This window comes from Amphibalanus amphitrite, unplaced genomic scaffold (assembly GCF_019059575.1).
Source record: "Amphibalanus amphitrite isolate SeventyFive unplaced genomic scaffold, NRLGWU_Aamphi_draft 000165F_arrow, whole genome shotgun sequence".
In the NCBI taxonomy this organism is placed as follows: Eukaryota; Metazoa; Arthropoda; class Thecostraca; order Balanomorpha; family Balanidae; genus Amphibalanus; species Amphibalanus amphitrite.
The window spans coordinates 223,413-247,134 of NW_024881660.1; the positions used below are offsets into that span (position 1 = coordinate 223,413).

At 51.9% G+C, this 23,722-nt stretch overlaps 1 protein-coding gene across 1 annotated transcript in view; it reads right to left on the minus strand.

Moving 5' to 3' along the window:
- Positions 1 to 18: 18 nt before the first annotated feature.
- The window catches only part of LOC122383507 (cadherin-89D-like), a 45,134-nt gene continuing 21,430 nt past the window's right edge, over positions 19 to 23,722 (minus strand). Inside the window, exons 4-25 of the mRNA XM_043370014.1 lie at positions 22,957 to 23,065; positions 21,906 to 22,114; positions 20,832 to 20,960; positions 19,972 to 20,157; positions 19,418 to 19,615; positions 18,710 to 18,885; positions 17,783 to 17,918; positions 17,210 to 17,466; positions 16,575 to 16,696; positions 14,105 to 14,301; positions 13,651 to 13,806; positions 11,133 to 13,358; positions 6,942 to 7,040; positions 6,560 to 6,616; positions 5,970 to 6,014; positions 5,517 to 5,605; positions 5,060 to 5,212; positions 4,556 to 4,750; positions 4,158 to 4,355; positions 3,047 to 3,391; positions 2,578 to 2,673; positions 19 to 682 (exon numbers count right to left, since the gene is read on the minus strand). Coding sequence (XP_043225949.1) covers positions 580 to 682; positions 2,578 to 2,673; positions 3,047 to 3,391; positions 4,158 to 4,355; positions 4,556 to 4,750; positions 5,060 to 5,212; positions 5,517 to 5,605; positions 5,970 to 6,014; positions 6,560 to 6,616; positions 6,942 to 7,040; positions 11,133 to 13,358; positions 13,651 to 13,806; positions 14,105 to 14,301; positions 16,575 to 16,696; positions 17,210 to 17,466; positions 17,783 to 17,918; positions 18,710 to 18,885; positions 19,418 to 19,615; positions 19,972 to 20,157; positions 20,832 to 20,960; positions 21,906 to 22,114; positions 22,957 to 23,065 — 5,481 coding nt within the window. The 3' untranslated portion in view covers positions 19 to 579. The remainder of the gene's footprint in view (positions 683 to 2,577; positions 2,674 to 3,046; positions 3,392 to 4,157; positions 4,356 to 4,555; positions 4,751 to 5,059; positions 5,213 to 5,516; positions 5,606 to 5,969; positions 6,015 to 6,559; positions 6,617 to 6,941; positions 7,041 to 11,132; positions 13,359 to 13,650; positions 13,807 to 14,104; positions 14,302 to 16,574; positions 16,697 to 17,209; positions 17,467 to 17,782; positions 17,919 to 18,709; positions 18,886 to 19,417; positions 19,616 to 19,971; positions 20,158 to 20,831; positions 20,961 to 21,905; positions 22,115 to 22,956; positions 23,066 to 23,722) is intronic.

Here is a 23,722-nt window from a genome sequence, read left to right on the forward strand (position 1 = left end):
GCAGACGATACAATATCATCAGTTTGTAAACACTTTGTTATTTACACATGACTTTGTGGCCGCTCATCTCGACGTCTAAGCGTCGGACGTCGCACCAGTATTTGCCCACGGCGTCACGGTTATCCATCTTTACATCGCTGTGTTATGCAACCTTCGCTTTCTGAGCGTTTTGGTTTGGCGTGGAATAGTTTTTGTGCATGTCCTTTACAAACTTAAGGACATCTCTCTCACACAAGAAAGGTTCACTCGCACGGTCACACATAGCTCGCTGGAACAGACGGCCGGTCACAGGTTCACTGCAGTTTGATCCCATATCACTGGCACTGTCCGTGTCCCAGCACTCCCTTCTGTCTCGCTCACTGTTTCGGTTCCTGTTTCGGCCCCCGTATCGGTCACTGTTTCGGCCACTGTTTCGGTTACTGTTTCCGCCACTGTTTCGGTTACTGTTTCCGTCATTGTTTCGGTCCCTGTATCGGTCACTGTTTCGCTCAGTTTCCGTCACTGTTTGGTCCCTGTTTCGGCCCCTGTTCGGTCCTTGTTTCGATCACTGTCACAGTCCCTGTTCGGTCACCGTTTCGCTCACTGTTTGACGGACCAGGTGCGCGGGAACTGCCCTGGCTCCAGAGAGTCCAGAAACTCCTCACCGCGGGCGTCCGAACTGTTAGTTCGCAGGTGGCCGGTACACTGTAAAAAAAGTTTAGCACCATAGAGGTACTTTTCAATTGACTAATTTTCAGTACCCTAGCGGTGCTAAGCTATGCATTTTATTCGTACTTAACTGAGATCTAGTTTAGTATCAAGGTGCTAATATAAGTACCCATATTTGTTTAGCACCCGTGTACTAAATGTAGTACCCTACACCTGCTAGACCAATTTTCAGTACCCTAGCGGTGCTAAACTTTAAAAGGTGCTAAGAATGGCATGCAGTTAGTACCTTCCGTACTCACATATGAACCGTTTTAGCGCTATTGTTACCCCACGACAAGTAGAATAATGCTAACGAAAGCATTGGGGCTGAAAGTAGAATATCTATACTAGTTAAAGCTGCTGCATGAAAAGTTCGCAAAAACTGCTTTCTTTAGCAGCACATACTTTCACTAGTTACTGCAAAAAGGACTAATCAATTACCAAAAAGGAAATTGTGTAATGCCGAAAAGACGTGCAAAAAAGGTTATATCCTAGATAAGTGATAACTACAAGTCTCAATGAGTGTGTTTTGCATTCTGCAATTTTCCCGTGTAAGTGCATCTTTCAAGCATCCAACACATTATAAAATTGAAAAATAATAATGGAACATTTATTAACACTTCATATCATCTGCATGAAAAACAAATGTAAATATATACACAAACAAACGCACGGGAAATAACGAAAGGTCGCTCATATACCTGCACACTCGCAGTGACCGACGATTAACGCGAGATCGACTGGGGGAGGCGGGGGGGGGGGGCGTTGAACCAACGTTCCGTTCATGGCCATAAGTTCGACCTCATCCACCACCAGACGGCGTTTAGTGATAGACGGAACCGGAGACCCCGTGTTGTCATGTCGTAGTTGTCCTCCATTGTAAGTGGTAGTCGACGGAAGAACTGACCAGGCCCCATGCCTGGAGCAAAAAAAAAAAAACTGGATCAGTTCCAAGATTTTTTTCTGTTGGGAGCTATTTTCGCAAACAACACAACTTTCCTTCAGACCAAGAAGCGCGATTTGCCAAAGTCGGAATATGAAGCACTTAAACAATATAAGATAATGTCAAAAGATACAACGTGTCAGACTCACCAAAGTCGATCAACGTCGGTGTCGGTGGCATGTGTCGGTGGCAAATGCTCATGTACCACCCGGCCCCGGAGCACTTCACTTCACTTCACTGCACTGCTGCACTGCACTTCCCTCCACCTCACTGCCTCCCGGAGCAGGGGCACGCACTCCCATGCAGCCACGCACGAGGGATTCCACCGATAATAGCTGATTTAAGCTATCATTCCAGAGCTATCACTCGGTGGCATGTGCCCGGAGCACTTCACTTCACTTCATTTCACTTCATATACCGGAGCACGTGCACACACTCCCACCACGACCAACGGACTCCACTAAAATGGCGCAACACGTGGCCGGAAACAGCTGGCACGCGCATGCGCATATCGCTCTGCGCCGTCAAAACGTGCTAAAGGGCTGGTGATAAGACTCCCAGAGATTTGTAAAGCAGGGCTTAGCTACTTTCTTTGGCGCCAATTTCAAATTTGTTTCCTCTGTAAGCATGTCCGGTTCTATTGTGATACTAACGTAAGCACCATATTCAGCATTACCAACTTCTAAAACACTTAAAATGGTTCTAATTAGAAATCCAGCTTGAAAGAGCACTCACTGATGGACTGGGTACTAGCAGAAGTAGACGTTAAGCTCAGTAGAAGAATATGTGATCTAAACTTATAATATTTGATGGGAATGTTAGCTATCATTAGCACAGTATTAGCACCATGCTTCTTTGTAAATACGTAGTAGGGTTCTTTTGACGCTAAAAGGTGCTACGAATAGCAGCCGTTAGTACCCCAAATGCTAAACTTTTTTTACAGTGTAGATGTCTCTGGGTGCGCGGCCGACGGGTCGGCGAAGCGCCGCTCGTCGCCGGGTCGCGGCGGTGACGTCACAGAGGGGTCCAGCCGCAGACGGAACCTGGCGCACAGAAACGGGTCACAGGCATTACCTCAGTGCACATTAACTACCTCTATATCGTGCGAAAGGCACTCCTTCTTAGCCGCGCCGCATCCAACACTCGTAGCCTGAACTCAGTGTTAACGCAATGGATACATGCATATTGTTCTTCAGGAAGGTTCGTTTCCCGAAATAGAGTTGGACGACATACACCCCAACTTCACCTGTCCCATGAAGCCAGGTAGTCCGAACATCGCTCCTGTGATTCTGTCCCATGAATGCCCCGTCCCCAGCCCTCTGTCCCGTCCCGCCGCCCTCACCCGCTCCCTTCCCTCTGTCGTGCTCTGCCGCTCTCACCCGCTCCCTTCCCTCTGTCCCGCCCCGCCGCTCTCACCCGGGGCCGAAGTCGACGGGCGGCATGTCGGACGGCGACTCGCTGTAGAAGCTCATCGTGGCCACGCCCACCTCGGTGCCGTCGCCCATGCTATTGGTCACCGACTGGCGGCGCACGTTGGCGCCGGCCAATGGCCGCTCGGGCGTCAGCAGGGCCGCCAGCTGATTGGCCGCCCGGCCGGCGCGCGGGTAGTTGAGGCTGCCGTAGCGCACGTGCGAGACGCCCTGACCTTGACCCTGACCGGGGTCACGGCGCCGGCGCGCCACGGTCTGCGACATCTGCTTGGGGTCGGCCACATAGTGGCCCGGCGAGACCTGGGTGGCGGCCAGCCGGCGGGACGGCTTACTGAAAACGGGCGACGGGGCCACGTCAACTCAGAAACCAACACGTGATGGCCACTGGCCACACTTAGTTTACACCGAGTTACGACTTACAAGAGTCGATTTCTTCGAATGAAATGATGCATTAGTCAGCAGATGCTCTCTTTTACAAAAAACTTTTCTTCGTTTCAGTTTATCGTTTTATCTCGTAGCTAAGCTCTTTCCGTTGCACCACCGCAGCACGATATTATTACGCATCAGAAGACAAGCCCTTCGATTGCAATAACCCGTACAGAGGCGGCTCCAAGACCAGTCCCAAGGCGTCTGTCTATGTGACCTGTGACCCGTGACTGACCTGTACAGGGGCGGCTCCAGGACCAGTCCCAGGGGGGCTGTCTGTGACCCGTCACTGACCTGTACAGGGGCGGCTCCAGGACCAGTCCCGGGGGTCTGTCTGTGACCTGTGACCTGTCACTGACCTGTACAGGGGCGGCTCCAGGACCAGTCCCAGGGGGGCTGTCTGTGACCTGTCACTGACCTGTACAGGGGCGGCTCCAGGACCAGACCCAGGGGGGCTGTCTGTGACCTGTCACTGACCTGTACAGGGGCGGCTCCAGGACCAGTCCCAGGGGGTCTGTCTGCTGTGACCTGTGACCCGTCACTGACTCACTGACCTGTACAGGGGCGTCTCCAGAACCAGTCCCAAGGGGTCTGCCTGTGACCGTCACTGACCTGTACAGGGGCGGCTCCAGGACCAGTCCCAGGGGGGCTGTCTGTGACCTGTCACTGACCTGTACAGGGGCGGCTCCAGGACCAGACCCAGGGGGGCTCCGGGCGCCCGCTGGGCCGGCGGACTGCGGCGCCGCTCGACCATCTCCCTCGGCTGGTGTGACGTCATCTGAGTGACGTCACTGGGCGGCGGGGTGCCGCTGTAGCCGCTGGCGGCCGGCGTCAGCGTCAGCGGCGGGTACGGCGACGTCTTGCGGTCACTGGAGCGGACACGGGTCACACGGACCGTCAGAGACACAAACGCGGAGGGAGCCGGGACCGAGAGACCTTCAGAGACGCCGCGCTGGACGCAGGCAGTCCAGGGACAATGTTTGCTTAATGTACGTACATTAGCGACAAGCAGGACACTGCCAGTGTGATACCTCCATACACCCATTATGTGTGACTGTGCATCACTGACCGTTTGCAGCTCTTGGAGCAGAGCACCGCCAGTGTGGCGACCATCAGCAGGAAGATGGCCAGCGACAGGCCCACGATGATGAACTTGAGGTTAGTGAAAAAGCCTCGCGGCGGTTCGGTGGCGGGCCACATCCCTGCCACGTGCACCCCCGGCTGGGAGCCGCCCGACACCTCGGGCGCGGCGCTCTCCAGGCGGCTGTAACCGGCAGGGGCGGGTCAGCGGTACACTGGCAGGGGTCAGCGAGGTGATAACAGTGGGGTCAGAAGGAGACAATGCCGTGGCTTATCCGTTAACACTCACCGGTCATCAATGCATTATGCACTCACGCCATGAGTTGCTGGGCGCTCAGCAGAGTGCTGGTGGCCGGCTCCAGAAGTGTACTGTCAGCAGTGTACCGTCAGCAGTGTAGTACTCACGCCATCAGCTGTTGTGCACTCAGCAGTGTGCTGGTGGCCGGTTCCAGCGGTGCGGTGTACTGTCAGCAGTGTGGTACTCAGTACTCACGCCATCAGTTGCTGAGCGCTCAGCAGAGTGCTGGTGGCCGGCTCGAGCGCATACAGCCAGACGTCCGAGTGAGAGTCGTCCACCAGCTCTCCGTCAGAGTGGGGAGACACGCGCAGCACGCGGACGTCGGCGGCGGCCAATGTACTGAGACCTCTGTACAGGAGATACCTACAGTCAGACACCAGCAGTGGGGAGACACGCAGTACGCGGACGTCGGCGTGCTGCGTGCATAACATAGGCATAACCTAATAACCTAACCTAATAAGCTATTGCATAACCTATGCATAACCTAATAAGCTATTGGGCGGATATTTTCGTCAGCATTGGTTTGTTTCAATCAGCACCATCCTCTAATGGCAAGTGCTCAAACTCAACTTTGAGGCTTGAGAGGATGGCGCCTAACGGCCGCAGCCCATCACGTCACGCAGATCACCACGTTACCGTCAAAGTGGCCCACCTGGCTATGGAGAGCCGGTGCTGCTGCACGTGCGCGGCCGTCCTGTTCAGCTTCACCACCAGCATGTCCCGCGAGTCCAGCACGTACACCTGAGTGCACAAAAACGTGAAACGTAACGTGTAACTGGACAGCGATCACACACGAACGTGAAACGTAATAACGCAACGTATAACTGAGCAGTGAGCACACACGAACGCAAACACAGCTCGTTTCGTTCTTTTGAAGGCTAGTGTGAGGGCTAGACAGCCTGGCTGCCTATAAATGTAGTGTGAAATAGCCTCGGTTTATTAAGCCGGTTCGTTTTACGGTTTTCGCGTTTCATCTGATAAATCAGCCCCTACATTACAGCCCATGTTCTCAGCAGACCACCTCCACCTGACGATCATAACGATGACAAAGACGACCTACCAGCAGTTGATGGAGTCCGTGCTTACCAGCAGAGTCCTTACTTACCAGCAGAGTGACGGCGTCTGTGTGGTTGGCGGCGTCCCGGGCCACCAGTAGAGTCCGTACTCACCAGCAGAGTCCGTACTTACCAGCAGAGTGACAGCGTCCGCACTTACCAGCAGAGTCCGTACTTACCAGTAGAGTCCGTACTTACCAGCAGAGTGACGGAGTGTGTGTGGTTGGCGGCGTCCCGGGCCACCAGCAGAGTCGGTACTTACCAGTAGAGTCCGTATTTACCAGTAGAGTCCGCACTTACCAGCAGAGTGACGGCGTCTGTGTGGTTGGCGGCGTCCCGGGCCACCAGTAGAGTCCGTACTCACCAGCAGAGTGACGGAGTGTGTGTGGTTGGCGGCGTCCCGGGCCACCAGCAGAGTCCGTACTCACCAGCAGAGTCCGTACTCACCAGCAGAGTCCGTACTTACCAGCAGAGTGACAGCGTCCGCACTTACCAGCAGAGTCCGTACTTACCAGTAGAGTCCGTACTTACCAGCAGAGTGACGGAGTGTGTGTGGTTAGCGGCGTCCCGGGCCACCAGCAGAGTCCGTACTTACCAGCAGAGTGACAGAGTCGGAGTGGTTGGCAGTGTCACGGGCCACCAGTCCCAGACGGTGCAGTCGCTGGGTGGAGACGTCCGCACGACGCAACAGGCGGACCTGCGGTGGTCGTGGTATGGTCAGCATGGCATACCTACCTATCTACGAGATCCCAGCTAGAGTTAGAATCCCATTACCAGTTTGATTACTTACGATATAAATATATCGAGTCATACACACACCAACTGGATTTAACGAATTTATGGGTGATATTGAAGCACTGCGATATTTTATAGAATATCAAGCAGATGAGATTAAATTCTACGAGGGTTGAAATGCCCTCTGTAACACTAGCTTATATGGTAAAGTAGCTCATAAGGGGTCGTTATTCGATCATTATCAGAGGTCGCTACTCGCTGGACGACCGTTTTCGCCTGCCCCTCACCTCCCCGGTCAGCGGCTCCACGCTGAACGTCGTCTGCACGTCGGTGCTGCTCGAGTTGAGGTGGAAAGTGACGTTGTCGCCGTGGTCCTGGTCACTGGCCTGAAAACAGAGGACACTCATGTAACACAGACAACTCAGCGCCTACGTTCAGAGAGCTAAGGTCGACAAAAAGGCACTGAAGTGCAAGATTATTTGGTGAACACTTGCATCGAGAGTACATGAACCTCCAGGCTCCACGAATCAAACAATTAAAACAGTTACATTAAAGGCGTACCGGTTTCGTCTATTAGACTTCTTCAGCGCCGTTGTATGAAACAAGGAACAAGAAAACGAGCACATCAATCGTTTGAAATAAATAGCACGTATTTCTGAGAACAAGGTCAGAGTAGTCGGGTACCTCCTAAATAAAACGAAATCATACATATTTTCGTGAACATGTAACAATCTATTCGGAACATGATATTACAATAGCTAAATAGTATTAAATCAATTGACGGTGCATATACTATGTTTCTCTCTCTCACTCTCTCTCTCTCTCTCTCTCTCTCTCTCTCTCTCTCTCTCTCTCTCTCTCTCTCTCTCTCTCTCTCTCTCTCTCTCTCTCTCTCTCTCTCTCTCTCTCTCTCTCTCTCTCTCCATTTTTAATTTTTATCTAGATCAATGATGCTCAATTGTGCTGCAGATTTCGCCCATTTTATAAACCCACCGTTCGTGTTGATCGTTTCGTTAGTTGCGATGTACGCTGCTTCGGTTGCTTTTCTAATCGCTTTTGAAGAGCATGAAGCTATAATTTCTGTCCCTTCCCAGTTCGGTAAATGTCCCGTTTTGTTCGCATGAGCCACAAAAGCGCTATGTTCCATAAAGTTACGAAAATCTCGTTTGTGCTCCTTCAGTCTAGTTTTTGCTCCCCTGCCTGTTTCTCCTATGTATGCCTTTTCACAAATCCCGCACGGTACACTATATACTACACTCTTATCTGACTTGTCTTTCTTTTCTTTCTTTCGTATCATCTCGCCTATTTTTCGACCAGATGTCACAGCTGTGCGCGCGCCCGTCGTCTCGATTCGCTTGGCTACTACGTTCGCTAGCTTCGAATTCGGTATGGTAATGTAACGTTCGTTTTTCTTTCGCTGTCGTTCGGTCTCTGCTCTATTTCGGATCTCCATTGCCTTCCTTTTCAGATTTAAAAGAAGGCCCTTAGGGAACTTCAGTCTAATAAAAGAATCTAAGACATGTTGGACTTCCTGCTCCAGATACTCTTCGCTACATATGCGATAGGCCCTAAGAAAGAAACCTAAAACTACTCCCCGTTTGACTCTATCACTGTGTCCTGAATAAAAATGAATGTAATCTTCTTTGTTCGTTGGTTTTCTGTAAACTTTGAATTTTAGGCAGTCTCCTGTCCTTTCTATTTCAGTGTCTAAGAAGGGGATTCTACCTTGCTTTTCATGTTCAATAGTAAATTGGATCTTTGGATCTACTGCGTTAAGCTCATCTAGTTTTACGTTTAAGTCCATGTCACTTGGAGCAACAACCAGAACATCATCAACATATCTTACCCAGACTACGTTGTCCCCCATAATACTCTGGTAACGATGTTTCTCTAGCCACTCTAAGTACAGGCACGCTGCAACCGGACTAAGAGGTGAACCCATAGCTAATCCGCTATGTTGAAAGTATTCCTCAGACTCGAATGTGAGGCCACCAAAGTTCATGCAAAGTGCGATAAGTTTAAGATAGTCTGATTTGGCTAGTGGTAACTGATCTTGGTCCATGTTCCTTACCACCCCTTCAATGACTTTAAATGCACCGTCAATGGGGACATTCGTAAACAAGGATTTGACATCGAAGCTGGCTAAGCACTTTCCCGACATGTCTATAGGGCGGAGAATCTCCATCAGCTCGGCACTATTCTTAATGTGGCTGTCACTTATAGCGCCTAAATTGCTAGAGAGAGGTCTGGCCAGTACCTTGGCAAGTCGGTGGGGAGCGCTGCCTATGCCCGACGTGATAGGGCGCACCGGTACCTCGGCTTTGTGTAGTTTCGGAAGACCTCTTAGCTTTGGGGCACCGGGAGCTTCTTCCAAAAGATGAAGTAGTTTCTTCCCCTTTTCTGTTTTCTTTAGCACCCTTCTCGCTTGCCACCGACTTGCCAAGGTACTGGCCAAGGTACCCCACCGACTTGCCAAGGTACTGGCCAGACCTCTCTCTAGCAATTTAGGCGCTATAAGTGACAGCCACATTAAGAATAGTGCCGAGCTGATGGAGATTCTCCGCCCTATAGACATGTCGGGAAAGTGCTTAGCCAGCTTCGATGTCAAATCCTTGTTTACGAATGTCCCCATTGACGGTGCATTTAAAGTCATTGAAGGGGTGGTAAGGAACATGGACCAAGATCAGTTACCACTAGCCAAATCAGACTATCTTAAACTTATCGCACTTTGCATGAACTTTGGTGGCCTCACATTCGAGTCTGAGGAATACTTTCAACATAGCGGATTAGCTATGGGTTCACCTCTTAGTCCGGTTGCAGCGTGCCTGTACTTAGAGTGGCTAGAGAAACATCGTTACCAGAGTATTATGGGGGACAACGTAGTCTGGGTAAGATATGTTGATGATGTTCTGGTTGTTGCTCCAAGTGACATGGACTTAAACGTAAAACTAGATGAGCTTAACGCAGTAGATCCAAAGATCCAATTTACTATTGAACATGAAAAGCAAGGTAGAATCCCCTTCTTAGACACTGAAATAGAAAGGACAGGAGACTGCCTAAAATTCAAAGTTTACAGAAAACCAACGAACAAAGAAGATTACATTCATTTTTATTCAGGACACAGTGATAGAGTCAAACGGGGAGTAGTTTTAGGTTTCTTTCTTAGGGCCTATCGCATATGTAGCGAAGAGTATCTGGAGCAGGAAGTCCAACATGTCTTAGATTCTTTTATTAGACTGAAGTTCCCTAAGGGCCTTCTTTTAAATCTGAAAAGGAAGGCAATGGAGATCCGAAATAGAGCAGAGACCGAACGACAGCGAAAGAAAAACGAACGTTACATTACCATACCGAATTCGAAGCTAGCGAACGTAGTAGCCAAGCGAATCGAGACGACGGGCGCGCGCACAGCTGTGACATCTGGTCGAAAAATAGGCGAGATGATACGAAAGAAAGAAAAGAAAGACAAGTCAGATAAGAGGATAAGAGTGTAGTATATAGTGTACCGTGCGGGATTTGTGAAAAGGCATACATAGGAGAAACAGGCAGGGGAGCAAAAACTAGACTGAAGGAGCACAAACGAGATTTTCGTAACTTTATGGAACATAGCGCTTTTGTGGCTCATGCGAACAAAACGGGACATTTACCGAACTGGGAAGGGACAGAAATTATAGCTTCATGCTCTTCAAAAGCGATTAGAAAAGCAACCGAAGCAGCGTACATCGCAACTAACGAAACGATCAACACGAACGGTGGGTTTATAAAATGGGCGAAATCTGCAGCACAATTGAGCATCATTGATCTAGATAAAAATTAAAAATGGAGAGAGAGAGAGAGAGAGAGAGAGAGAGAGAGAGAGAGAGAGAGAGAGAGAGAGAGAGAGAGAGAGAGAGAGAGAGAGAGAGAGAGAGAGAGAGAGAGAGAGAGAGAGAGAGAGTGAGAGAGAGAAACATAGTATATGCACCGTCAATTGATTTAATACTATTTAGCTATTGTAATATCATGTTCCGAATAGATTGTTACATGTTCACGAAAATATGTATGATTTCGTTTTATTTAGGAGGTACCCGACTACTCTGACCTTGTTCTCAGAAATACGTGCTATTTATTTCAAACGATTGATGTGCTCGTTTTCTTGTTCCTTGTTTCATGCAACGGCGCTGAAGAAGTCTAATAGACGAAACCGGTACGCCTTTAATGTAACTGTTTTAATTGTTTGATTCGTGGAGCCTGGAGGTTCATGTACTCTCGATGCAATACTTGTCCATTTATTACTACAATTGGTGAACACTGTTCCATTCCAGAAGGGGCACTGTGAAGTGTAAACACTATTACAAACAAACAGTAAACACTTTTCAGCACTAGATCGTACTTCACCTATGGCGTGCTGAGGGAGAGGCCGTTACCCATCTGTAGTGTGACGAGGGTGAACCCGTTACCCACCTGCAGTGTGACGAGGGTTAGCCCGTACCGTTACCCACCTGCAGTGTGACGAGGGTGAAGCCGTAGCCGGCGTCGTACGGCACCCCCACAACGCCAGCCAGTCTGGAGACGTTGAGCCGCGGCGCGTGGTCATTGACGTCCGTCACGTCCACCCGGAGCAGCGCCTGGTTGTACAGCAGCGTCTCCGGGCTGGGGGCGGGGCCGCGCGGCGGGAACGGCAGGGACCCCAGCCGGCGGGCGGTCCGGTACCCCAGGTCCGGGACCGCCGACCAGCTGGAGTTGGCAGTCTGACCCTCTGCGGGGCTCTGGTCCAGCGGTGGCTGGTCGCCCGACTCCAGCGTCACCAGCAGCCACACCTGTTGCCGCTCCTCGAAGTCGATGGCTCCCGTCAGTTCCAGCATGTCATCAGCCACGGCAGCGGAGAACCCCGGCGCGGGATCGCCCACCGTCCGCAGCGTCCAGCGGTGGGGCGGCCGGGGGGCCGACTCGGTCAGCGTCCACGGCACGGGCAGCCGGGCCACCACGGAGTTCTCGGGCACCTCCACGGAGTACAGCGTGCTGTCGAGCGCCCGCGCCGGCCGCACGTCCTCCACGTCTGCGGGCGCCAGCTCCAGCAGCGCCATACTGCGCAGACCGGGCCGCGCCGGGTCGTACGCGGCAATCACCAGCTGCCGCGGAGTCCGCGCGCCGAACGAAGTGCGTTTGGTGGTCCTCAGCACACCCGACTCGCTGTCAATGGCGAAACTCTCGTCTGGGGTGATCATCTGGAACCGTACCTCACCGTTCGATGTGTCTGCGTCGTAGGTGGTCGTGTTCAGAACTACGGTACCCTCCTCCAGCACGGCTGGAGTGCGCAGCTTGTACGCCGCGTACGGCAGCTCGGGCTCGTTCTGGATACCACGTTTGGCCGTCACTATCTCGCTGACGAACAGGAACTGCGGCGGGTTATCGTTGACATCCCGCAGGGAGATGGTGACGGCGCCCTCGGCACAGGTGTGCTGGCAGGCCTCCTGGACGCTGTCGGTCAGCGGCAGCGCCGAGGCCAGGTCGGTGCAGAGCTGCGGGCAGACCAGCACCGCCACCGGCACCCGCCGCCGCCGCTCGAAGTCCAGGCTGCCCGAGACGAACACGACGCCCTCCTGGGAGACGCGGTGGGCCGTGTTCCCGTCGGCGATGCTGAATCTGACGCTGCCGCGGCCCTGCGGAGGTCCCGCCAGCTGGATGGTCCCCACCTCCTCGTCCGTATACTCGCCCTCGTCCAGGGACACCGCGACCTCGGCCTGCCGCAGCTGAGGCCGGGGGACGGCCACCACGTCTACCAGCAGGGCCAGGAGGTCCTTGGATACCCCCTTTTCCTCAGTCCGCAGCCTCAGAACCACCGGGCCGGGCGCAGTCAGCGGCTCATCCAGCAGTAGGGCGGCTCCGTCTGAGGACCACTGAACGGCGAAGTGCTTCTCTCCTGTGTTCGACCATTCAGGTTCAGCAGTTTTTGTTTTCGTAGCTCTGTCACCCGGCCATATCTCTATGAGGTTGATACGTCGCTGGCGTTGGGGTAGGATTGACTCGGGTATCTGGTATATTCTAGATCCCACCGGTAGCCCGGCAGGGATTCTGATGGTCGCCCTCGGCACGAAGGAGGCGTTCGCCTCGGAGGTGGAACCGAGCAGCTGGGTGAGCACCCGGTCCGGCCCCGTCAGAGCCCGCGACTGGAAGTCCTCGCGCTCCACGATACTGTCCAGACGCAGCGGGTCACCGTCCGCGGGATCAGACTGTGTGCTGGAGGTCGAGGACCCCGAGTCAGCGCCCTCCGAGGCGCCGGAGGTGGAGCGGCCGGTGAGCGCGCTGCTCGTCTCGGCAGCCGCGCCCCAGCCCATCACCCGCACCTCCAGCGAGCTGCTGTCGCGCCTGCCCTCCTCGTCCAGCACCTCCAGCTCACAGTCGTACCGCGCCCGGTCGAACCGCTGCTCGCCGACGCTGACCAGCGCCAGAGCGCTGACGTGGAACGTCTGCCCGCAGCCGCTCAGCTGGAACCGGAGCCGGCTGCGCACCCGGTCCGGGTCACTGACCCTGACCTCAGGGGTCAGCGCCAGCAGGGTACCCGCGATGGCGCCGGCCGGCACGGTGCCGCGGTAGCGCCGGCTGCTGAACCGCGGACCGTTGTCGTTGGTGTCGCGGACCCGGATAGTGACGCCCGCGGCGCGCACGTACCGCTGTCCGCGGCGGCGGTACTGCAGCACGGCTGTGAACGACAGCTGCCGGTCCGACTAGAAGGGGCAGAGGAGGGAGTTAGTAGCGACGGGTGGAGAGGAGTGTGGAGTTACTGAGCGAGGGCACGGAGTCTCCAGTCTGTGAATTTGTACGTAGAAGCACAGTCGAACATCATGCAACTTGTGAAAACATGCCTAGTCCATTACGGGATAATTGAATTTATGTAGGTTCTTCAACGAAACCGCGTTCCTTGCATCAGCGTTACCTACCGATCATTTTAAGGCTAATCGCTGCCACGCTGGTCGATCATGTCTAAACTTCCATACCTACGTGTCACGTCTGACTTACCTCGAAGTCTAACGGTTTCAAAAGGCGAAGCTCTCCTTTCTCCGTCACCTCGAAGGTCTCGTTCAGAGACGGGTTCAGAATCTTGGCTTCAAGTAAGTCTTCAGTAGCAGAGGTGCCATTTAGAAGTGAACCGATGGTAAGATTACTCAAGTTCTCCTGAAAAGAGACGGTTACGTCTACTATTATCAAGTACCTAGTTGTTGCACATCCTACATCGTTACAACTACAAAAGTCGCAACATGAGCAGAAAGTATGAAACAAATGACAATACGAGCGTAGCTGATGTTGCACTTTACCGTCTATGTACAAGTATTAGCCATTCTCAGTGAGGCTAGGTTGTAAATAAATGTTTTTTTTTAGCACCACACGCAGGGTAGGCCAGTGATGCCCAGCTGGTGTGATGTTGTGCACTGCTTGTCAACTAGACATCCCCTGAGTCTGCCTGCCACCTCACCTCGACCTCGAAGCTGTACGAGGCGCTCTCGAAGGCCTCCTCGGCGTTTTCCGGTACGATGATGATGTCAATGGCGGCGGCCGTCAGATGCGTGCCGTCCGTCACGTCCACTCCCAGAGTGTACTTGGTCTGAGCCGTGTCGTTCAGAGGCGAAACGACACGGATTACTCCCGTGCCCTCCTCCATTTCAAACAGTTCTGGAGCGCATGTAACACATGTGGGTAACATGCAAACTGAAAGCTTCATATGAATATGAATGAATGTAATGAGAGCAGCCAAGCACGTCTAAACAGCAATTGACACTGTACTGAGAAAATTATTATTAAGATACAAAAAAAAAATGCAAGCCTGCTGCTAAGTAATAGCATCAATAAAAAGGTTATTTTTTAAACATCAGATAAACATAATTTTTCTGGTTTTTTAATGAACAGGAAAACAAATTAAAGGTAGTGTGCCACCTTTGAAAGATTTCCCATTTTATTTTTCCTAGGATAAGAAGCTTCTGTTTTTACCTAATATCGCAAAAAAAATCAAAAATGGGCCTGGAATAGTGCCTTTTTCGCCTAAAAGTTTTTCGGTTTTTAGATATGTATAACAACTGTAGTGGGCTCACCTGCAAACAGGCGTCGGGCAACAATCGCGAATGCGGCGCACTTGTGACAATAAGCAAAGGTCATTATAGTGTTACGACCATACGACGTAGGGGAAGCCGGGGGAAGCCCGGCATAGTAAGCTCTTTTTCATTTTTATTACATACCATACATGCTGTATAAAATGTTGATATCCTGCTAGCTACCTAAGTTCATTGGCCGTGTTTTCCCAAAAATTCGGTTTTGTGGAATAAGTATAAGGTTGAGAAAATCGAGTTTTAAAAAAGTGTTGATTTTTCTGGGGTAAGCCCGGCATAGGGGTAACGCCGGCCACCTCCCCCAGCGCTTTACAACAAGTTGATGAAACCATTATGTGTTTTCCAAATATTAACGGAAAGTGAAATATTAAGGTACTGATTAGCTCTGGACATCTTAGAGTTTATGTCACTACTGGCATTTTAGCTAGCGTCTACTACATACACAATACAGGTCGATGAAAATCGTGATGCGAAATTGACAAAAAAATGTGTATTTTAAAATTCCTTAAAATTTATTTTTCTTTTTACCTTAATGCATCATATTGCATGTCATTCGACTCGGCTGATGAAGAAGAACACAACGACTCCATTTTTGAAGCTCTAGCTTCATTGTCTGTCGCGTTATCTGCAAAAACGTAGTTTGACCCTAGTTGACCTTAAGTGACATGACTGGCTTTGTCTATGATAACATGTTTATTTTCGAAATTTATCTTTGATCTAGGTGTAAACCAAACCTGCTCAGTACCTATTATCTCATGGAAAACAGTGGTTTAGTGGCATTGCTCTCGGTTGGGGGTAAGCTTGGCCACTCGCCCGGGGTTACCCCAATGTGCTAATTTTTATTTTAGAACAGCGCTATTCGAAAAAATGTCATACTTAAGCCAGCCTGCCTCGACACTCCTCACTACAAACACTTAAACTGTCCTTACATAACATTCGTATAAATATTAGTACTGTATGGTATAACATTAACAGTGCAAGATATCTCACTTTTTAGCTAAAAACCATTAAAATATCATTTTTGCGCTATAACTTTAACAATATGCAATTTTTGTCAGCCTTAACTTTTTTGCTGTCGTTACCTTAGCTGCCACGCTGAAAGGACAAACAGTTGAGCATTTTATTGTGAATAATTTAGCCGGAAACGGGGTGGCCGGGCTTCCCCCGCGCCCGGGCTTCCCCCGGCTTCCCCTACGGGAATGAGTTATCAGCTGTCTAATCGTAGACAACACAATGTCGAGCCTTAAACTGTAAGCCCGTATTGGTATTGTTTCTTTTATTTGGCTGTCGAACATTATTTATGGTTTGAAATATGATTTTATGTAAAATAATTGATATGAAAAAGCCGTCTTATAAGTTATGACCCCATTTCACCACACGCAAGTGGCAGAAATGACAATGATCAGCTGACGCATTTTTCTTGGCCGAAGTCAGAGCGCGCGGCCCGACGCACCACGCGTATTTGGAAATTCCGACCTCGACGAGCATCAGAAGCCACCTAACAGGCGTGTTCGAAACCGCAGGAGATGATGATGAACGGGTTTATCGAAACTTGATTAGATGAGCATATCGGTAATAGCGATTTCAGTGTGTGCATTTATTGTTCATAGTGGTGTGAAATGTGGTTGGGGTACGACCGACAACCCGTCGGGGCGAATTTCGCACTGGGGTACTCAAAATTTGAAGAATTTAAGACGCTTCCATGAGTTTTGAAGGTATGGATAAGTTCTAAAAATCCGGTTCTCCTTATCTGGGCCATTAACTCCATACGGTCCAAGAAAGCTGGCACACTACCTTTAACAAGCGTCTTCGACTTTCATCTATCAAGTGCCCCCTACGTACCGGTGCCGTTTCGGAGTCGGAAGGTGAGGCTGTCCCCGTCCGGGTCCCCGGCTATTAGCTGCCCCAGCATCGACCCCGGGGCGACATCCTTCCCCACCCACAGTCGCTGGCCGGCAGACACGCTGAAACGGAGCGGCGGGGAACGTAATAAATGAGAAACGCAATAATTAAACGGCTGGGAGATAAATCCTGGAGGACGGTGTAATCGACCAGAAGAAGAAAAGAGATCAATGACGGGCGCTGATACACCGGACGATAAATCATCGTACGCAAAATTAATAAAAATGCTCTGTTGGAAGTCAGTAAGCCACACTCAAACGAACAATGAATATTTTAGAGTATCACTAGCAAGTGACTAAATAAGTTAATTCTCTTTCAAATATGATCGTGTTTCCTGTCTCCAATTCGCTAGTCCTGTTTTCCTTTCAATCCTTACTCCTGTCCTCCCCGTCCCTGCCCTCACGTCTTTTCCGGTTCTATTCCTCTCCCGTCCTTTGCGGTCCCCTTTTATCCCTCCTGTCCCTCCTGTTCTCTCTTGTTCTCTCTTTCCCGCCTACCTGGGGGCTGGTCGCTCCCTCTCCCCTTCCTGGGAGGTCTGACGTTCCCTACCCTCCCGTCCTCCCCCAGCTACCCACCTGGGCGGCCGGACGTTCCTGGGCCGCACCAGCACCGTGACGACAGCCAGCGCACTGCGCGTCTGTCCCCGGCTCTCGGGCGAGTCCTCGGCGCGCACAAACAGCACGTACGGGCCGGCCGGCAGCGGCCGCCGCTGGACCAGCTCCCCGCTCTCCGCCGAGACAGAGAACGCCGCCCCGCCGTCCGCCAGCGTACTGTTCTCAAAGGAGAACCGCACCCGGCCGTTACCTGCCTCGTCCGGATCGGTGGCAGACACCTGCACGATGGGGGAAGGGGAGACAATCAGGTCATCTAGCAAGATATCGAAGGCGAACGATCAGAGCAGAGCAGAGCAGACGGTGGACTTACAACTATCTTTTCAAGCAAAGATGTTCATGGACATTGGGCATGTCAGATGGAAGGAACATGCAATACTCCTCTGAACATCAACTTATTAATGCTGAAAACTCTGATGATCAAGAGTCAGCGCCCTTTTGGCCGGTCTAATCAGTTAGTGTCCACTCTGTGTATTTTAATTTCATTTAGTCGCTGGCCGCTGCCCCAGACGGTGAAGTCGTTTTCACTCTCCTCACCTGTCCGATGACGCTTCCCACGGAGCTGTTTCCCTCCACCACGAACTGATACGTGTTGGTCGGCTCGAACTGAGGGTTGTTGTCGTTCGAGTCCAGCAGGTTAATCATCACACTCGTCATCGACTTCACCTCGCCACTGAAACCGCACAACAGATATTATTTATCATAAATACGTCGCGTACGCGCAACTTAATTGCTGGTAAACCAGTTTCAGGGTGGAGTCTGACTTCCGTCTTATCACCACACCCTACCCTTTTCACACTCCATCGAGAATATCTTGACCCTCTTTGTCGGTAAAACACGAAATCCTCCTTCCCTTCCCACCGCTCGTCCTCCCTCTTTTCCCATCACTCGTCCACCATGTTGGCTCGCAGCTCGTCCCTCCCACCGTTCGTCCTCCCTCCCTCCCCTTCCCATCGTCCTCCCTCCCTCTCTTCCCACCGTTCGTCCTCCCTCCCTTCCCACCGTCCTCCCTCCCTCCATTCCCCATTCGTTCTCCCTCCCTTCCCACCGTCCTCCCTCCCTCCCTTCCCACCGTCCTCCCTCCCTCCCTTCCCCCGCTCGTCCTCCCTCCCTCTCTTCCCACCGTTCGTCCAGCACGTTGGGCCTCAGCTCGTCCTTCTCCTCCCCTTCCCACCGTTCGTCCCGCTCCCTTCCCACTGTCCTCCCTCCATCCCTTCCCACCGTTCGTCCTCCCTCCCTCCCTTCCCACCGTCCTCCCTCCCCCCTTCCCGCCGTCCCCCTCCCTTCCCACCGTTCGTCCCGCTCCCTTCCCACCGTTCGTCCAGTTCGTTAGGTCACAGCTCGTTCCCCTCTCTTCCCACCGTTCGTTCCCCCTCCCTTCCCACCGTTCGTCCTCCCGGCTCCCTCCCTTCCCACCGTCCTCCCTCCATCCCTTCCCACCGTTCGTCTTCCCTCCCTTCCCACCGTTCATCCAGTACGTTGGGCCGCAGCTCGTCGGCGAAGATGTCCAGCTGGAGCAGCGGCCGGGTCTCCCGGTCCAGGCGGGTTTGGTCGGCCACCGTTAGCCAGCCGGAGGTCGGGTCCAGGCCGAACGCGCCCGACCGGTCCTCCAGCCGGTACGTGAACCGGGCGTTGTCGCCCTGTGGAACCGTCAGTGTCAAACGGGCGTTGTCACCCTACAGAACGGCCAATGTGAAAAGGGCGTTATCGCCCTGTAAAGGTTAATGTGAACCGGGCGTTGTCGCCCTGTAAAGGTCAGTGTGAGCCGGGTGCTATCGTTCTGAGGGGAGTAATGTGAACCGCGCTTTAGCGAAGGTTAGTGTGAAATGGCCGTTATCACCCTGCGAGGGAGGACGGCGGACAGCATCGGGCGGAGAGACAGCGCACTACGTGGTGCTCTCTTCATTGTTGTTCAATGTGAAATTTTCATGTGTATTACTATTTTTAGGTATATCTGGATGTTACTAATGCATTTCAATAAAGGCATTCCAGCACAGTTCATAACAGAATGCCTTTGACATCGATGCAAATATGCAACAACATTTGTTGGACAAGGGGTGGCAGTGAAAGTGGTACATAAATGTGATGACCCAGCTCCTCAAAACACTTTATATAATCATCCGACCCTCTCGTCCTCCTATTTTGACAACCCCGCCTGTCCCTCCCTCTCACCTCGTCCGGGTCGGTGGCCTGCAACTGGACGATGCTGAAGCCCCGCAGCAGGTTCTCGATGATACTGATGTTGTACCGGTCCACCGCAAAATCCGGACGGTTGTCGTTTAGGTCCGTGACCTTGACCTTGACCTCTGCTCGGGCTGACCTGGACCGGTCGTCCGTCTGCCAGGCCTCGATCATCAGCGATACCTCGTCCTGAAAACGTCATGATATCGGCAACTTTATGGTTAGATGCGAATGGACTTTCATAAATCCGTGCAGAGCTTGTCAGATATTCAATTTAGTCGTTTCTTCATCTCGCATATTTTTGCCACGAGTAATCGGCTGGATGAAAGCCACCTTAACATTTCGCTTAATGTTAGTAGTATTTTTGAGCAGCAAAAGGAAAGAGATTCACAGGGTAACTAACTAGTTTAGAGATTCACAGAGTAGCTAGTTTAAACGTCTACGCTCAAATGCTATATCGAGTAGCGAAATCACAGGATAATTCCATCTGAAGTTCGCCGTCCCTCCACTCCCGTCTCCTCGTCCTGCCGCCGCGCCCCGCCCACCTGATCGAGCCGCTCGCGGTCGAAGGTCCTGACCAGGGTCAGCCGGCCCGTCTCCCTGTCGATGCTGAAGTGGCCGCCTGAGTTGCCGGACGCGATGCCGTACTGCAGCGGCTGGTCGATCGCCAGGTCGGCGTCGTAGGCCAGAATGGCCGGCTCGGTGCGCAGTGGCAGATCCAGGGTCCGCATCTGGGGGGGGAGGGGGACTCGCTCTAAGTTAATGCAGTCGTGCCCTAGATGGATATCAACATTATTGTTTCTAAGTAAACACGAATGTACACTAGCAGATGTCAGCAATTGTCACCTGGAAGGTTATTTGATAATGCGTTTTTTTTTTGCGTAAAGCGTAAATAATTCGTAATAAATTATCTACCTACTTGTGACCCGAGGTACCTACCCTGTGTACTCTGCACTCTCTATTTACCTGCGGTCCGGGGTACTCTGTACTCTGTGTACCCTGTACTCCGTATCTTCTATTTACCTGCAGTCTGGGGCTGTACCTTGCGTACTCTGTACTCTGATCCTCTCACCTGCTGTCCGGGGTACTCTGTGACGCTGGCGCGGTACACTGGCGCCGTCCCGGGGTACTCTGTACTCTGTGTACCCTGTACTATGTACTCTATGTTCTCACCTGCAGTCCGGGGTACTCTGTGACGCTGGCGCGGTACAGGGGTGCCGTCCCGGGGTACTCTGTACTCTGTGTACCCTGTACTCTGTACCCTATGTTCTCAACACTGCGGTCCGGGGTACTCTGTACCATATACCCTGTACTCTATGTTCTCACCTGCGGTCCGGGGTACTCTGTGACGCTGGCGCGGTACAGGGGTACTCTGTACCCTGTACTCTATACTCTATGTTCTCACCTGCGTCCCGGGGTACTCTGTGACGCTGGCTCGGTACACTGGCGCCGTGAACACGGGCGGCTGGTCGTCGCTGTCTCTGACCGACACCGTTAGCTGGGCGCGGCTGAGACGGGCGGGTGCACCGCGGTCCTGGGAACATCAGAGGGATACTGTCACAGGTACCCTGTCAGGGAGACACCGTCAGCTGGGCCCGGCTGAGACGGGCCGGCGCGCCGCGGTCCTACGGACACAGGTATATCTTCTGTCAGAGGAAGCACACTGTCAGGGAGACACCGTTATCTGGGCGCGGCTGAGTCGGGCGGGCGCACCGCGGTCCTACGGACAACAGAGGGATACCGTCAGAGGGATACTGTCACAGGGACTCTGTCAGAGGGAGGACACTGTCAGGGAGACACAGGAAACTGTCAGGGGGATACTGTCAAAGGGACACAGGTATACTGCCAGGGGGATACTGTCTGAAGGACACTGCCGGCTATTTTGTGTGCTATACTCGTAGCAGTCTCCATACCGTGTTGGCTACTGTTTTGTGCACAGTTGCAGTCTTCATCCTGCGGTGTTACTGTTAAGTTATGTGTGCTATTGCAGCCTCAATACCGTGGTGGTACTGTCGTGTGCACAATTGTAGTCCCGTGATGCTACTGTTATGTGTGTTGTTGCAGTCTCCCTATCATGGTGCTTCTATGGTGTGTGTACTGTTGCAGTCTTCATACCGCGGTGCTACTGTTGTGTGTACTAATACAGTCTCCATACCGTGGTGCTTCTATTGTGTGCACTGTTGCAGTCTCCATACGGTGGGTTTACTGCTATGTGTACTGTAGCAGTCTCCATACCGCGGTGTTACTGTTGTGTGCCCTGGTGCAGTCTCCATGCCGTGGTGCTACTGTTGTGTGTGACGTTGCAGTCTTCATAACGCAGCGTTACTACTGCGCCTGTATGTAGGTATTCTCCATCCTGTGGTGTTGCTGTTGTGTGCATTGCTGCAGTCACTCTTCGCTTAAGCGCTTCTTTTGGCTGCCGACACAATAACAATTTTATATCGTCATTTGTGTTCTGTGCTTTGTAATGTCGCCTTACCGAGGCTGTGATGGTCAAATTGAGCTCCCGGTCTCCGTCCTCGAAATCGAGCGGCTTTTCCAGCACGACAGCAGCGCCGCCGTTCGGCAGCGGCGACAGACTGAACTTGAGGTTCTCGTTTCCCCGCGATATCCAATAGTAGATGTCGCTGTTGGCTGTGTTCGGCTTATCGTTATCTTCGGCGATGATTCCGTCGAATACGACAATTCCTGCGGGCGAGAAAAGAGACAAATTAACTATCTAACTACTGCGCAGACAACGGACATTGCACAATTCAATGCCTGCTCTAGGTGTTTCCCTTCAAAAGAAAATTGTTACAAAATGGAAATTGGAAAGACCAAACATTTGAAAATAGGTAGGTGAGCGGTACCTCACGTCACATTTAATTTCCTAAACCCTTTCTTTCTGATGTGCAGAGTGAAATGTTGCCGTGGGCGCCAGAAGGCATCTACGAATTTCTTAAAGCCATGCAGTACCCAATAAAAGTGTTCAGAGCGACATGTGTCTTGAAATTTATCGTGCGCTCGTCTAATCCAGTAACGGCTTTGTATAAACTGAGCCTACTGACTAATGGAACTTTTGCATTTTTAACCAATGTTATTTTGAGTCATTTTCCTTTATGCATCTGAAAATACTTCATCTGATGTTCCAGTAACTGCGTAACCACTTCTGATATAGTGATCTTTTGACCCCAGACCTTACTGGCTGTGTGACCCCTGGTGACCCCTGACCCCTGGTGACCCCGTTGACCTCTGACCTGGCGGGGGTGAGCTCGTCCACGGTGACCTGTGACCCCTGGTGACCCCTGTGACCTCTGACCCCTGATGACCCCTGTGACCTCTGACCTGGCGGGGTGAGCTCGTCCACGGTGACCTGTGACCCCTGGTGATCCCTGGTGACTCCAGGTGATCCCTGGTGACCCCTGGTGATCCCTGGTGACTCCAGGTGATCCCTGGTGACCCCTGGTGACCCCTGTGACCCCTGACACCTGGTGACCCCTGATGACCCCTGTGACCCCTGGTGACCCCTGGTGACCCCGTTGACCTCTGACCTGGCGGGGTGAGCTCGTCCACGGTGACCTGATAGGGCGCCCCGACAAACACCGGCGGGTGGTCATTGACGTCTTCAATGTACAGCGACACCAGCAGTGAGTCAGAGCCCTGCAACAAACACACAAACACCAGTGAGTTCTGCAATAATACACAAGCCCCAGTGCTTTCTGCAATAACACACAAACACCTGTGAGGCCTGCAACAAACACACAAACACCAGTGAGGTATGTAACAAAAACATTAACACAAGTGAGTTCTGCAACAAACACATTAACACCAGTGAACACTGCAACAAGTACACAAACACCAGTGAGTTCTGCCAGAGCTTCATGAACTTCACCATCGTGTTTTGTGGTATCCTGTTATTTACCACGAATTCGTGATGGTGTGGTCATTGGCTGCGGTTCATCCGAAGGCACGGTAAGTGTCGGTTAATGATGCATGACACCACATGAGGCCCTGACATAGCCACGAGATGTTGTGACTGATGGTTAGTTCTTTGGTGTGTTGTAAGAGGGCAGTTGAAAGAACTGTCACGGCGTGAAGCAATAGTGTCACGAGCCTACCAACGCACCGGACCGAATAACGTAGTCCGACATGGCCTGGACCAGACCTCTCGGAAATGGCCATCACTGAAGATTCTATGGGAAAAATGAGCCTGTGGTAGCTGCTATGCTCAATGGCTATCCCACCTCAAAAGTGCTTTGCTTTCCTTATGATTTAGGAAAGAAGCATTGAACGCCACTTTCGTAAAAAGTATAGGCA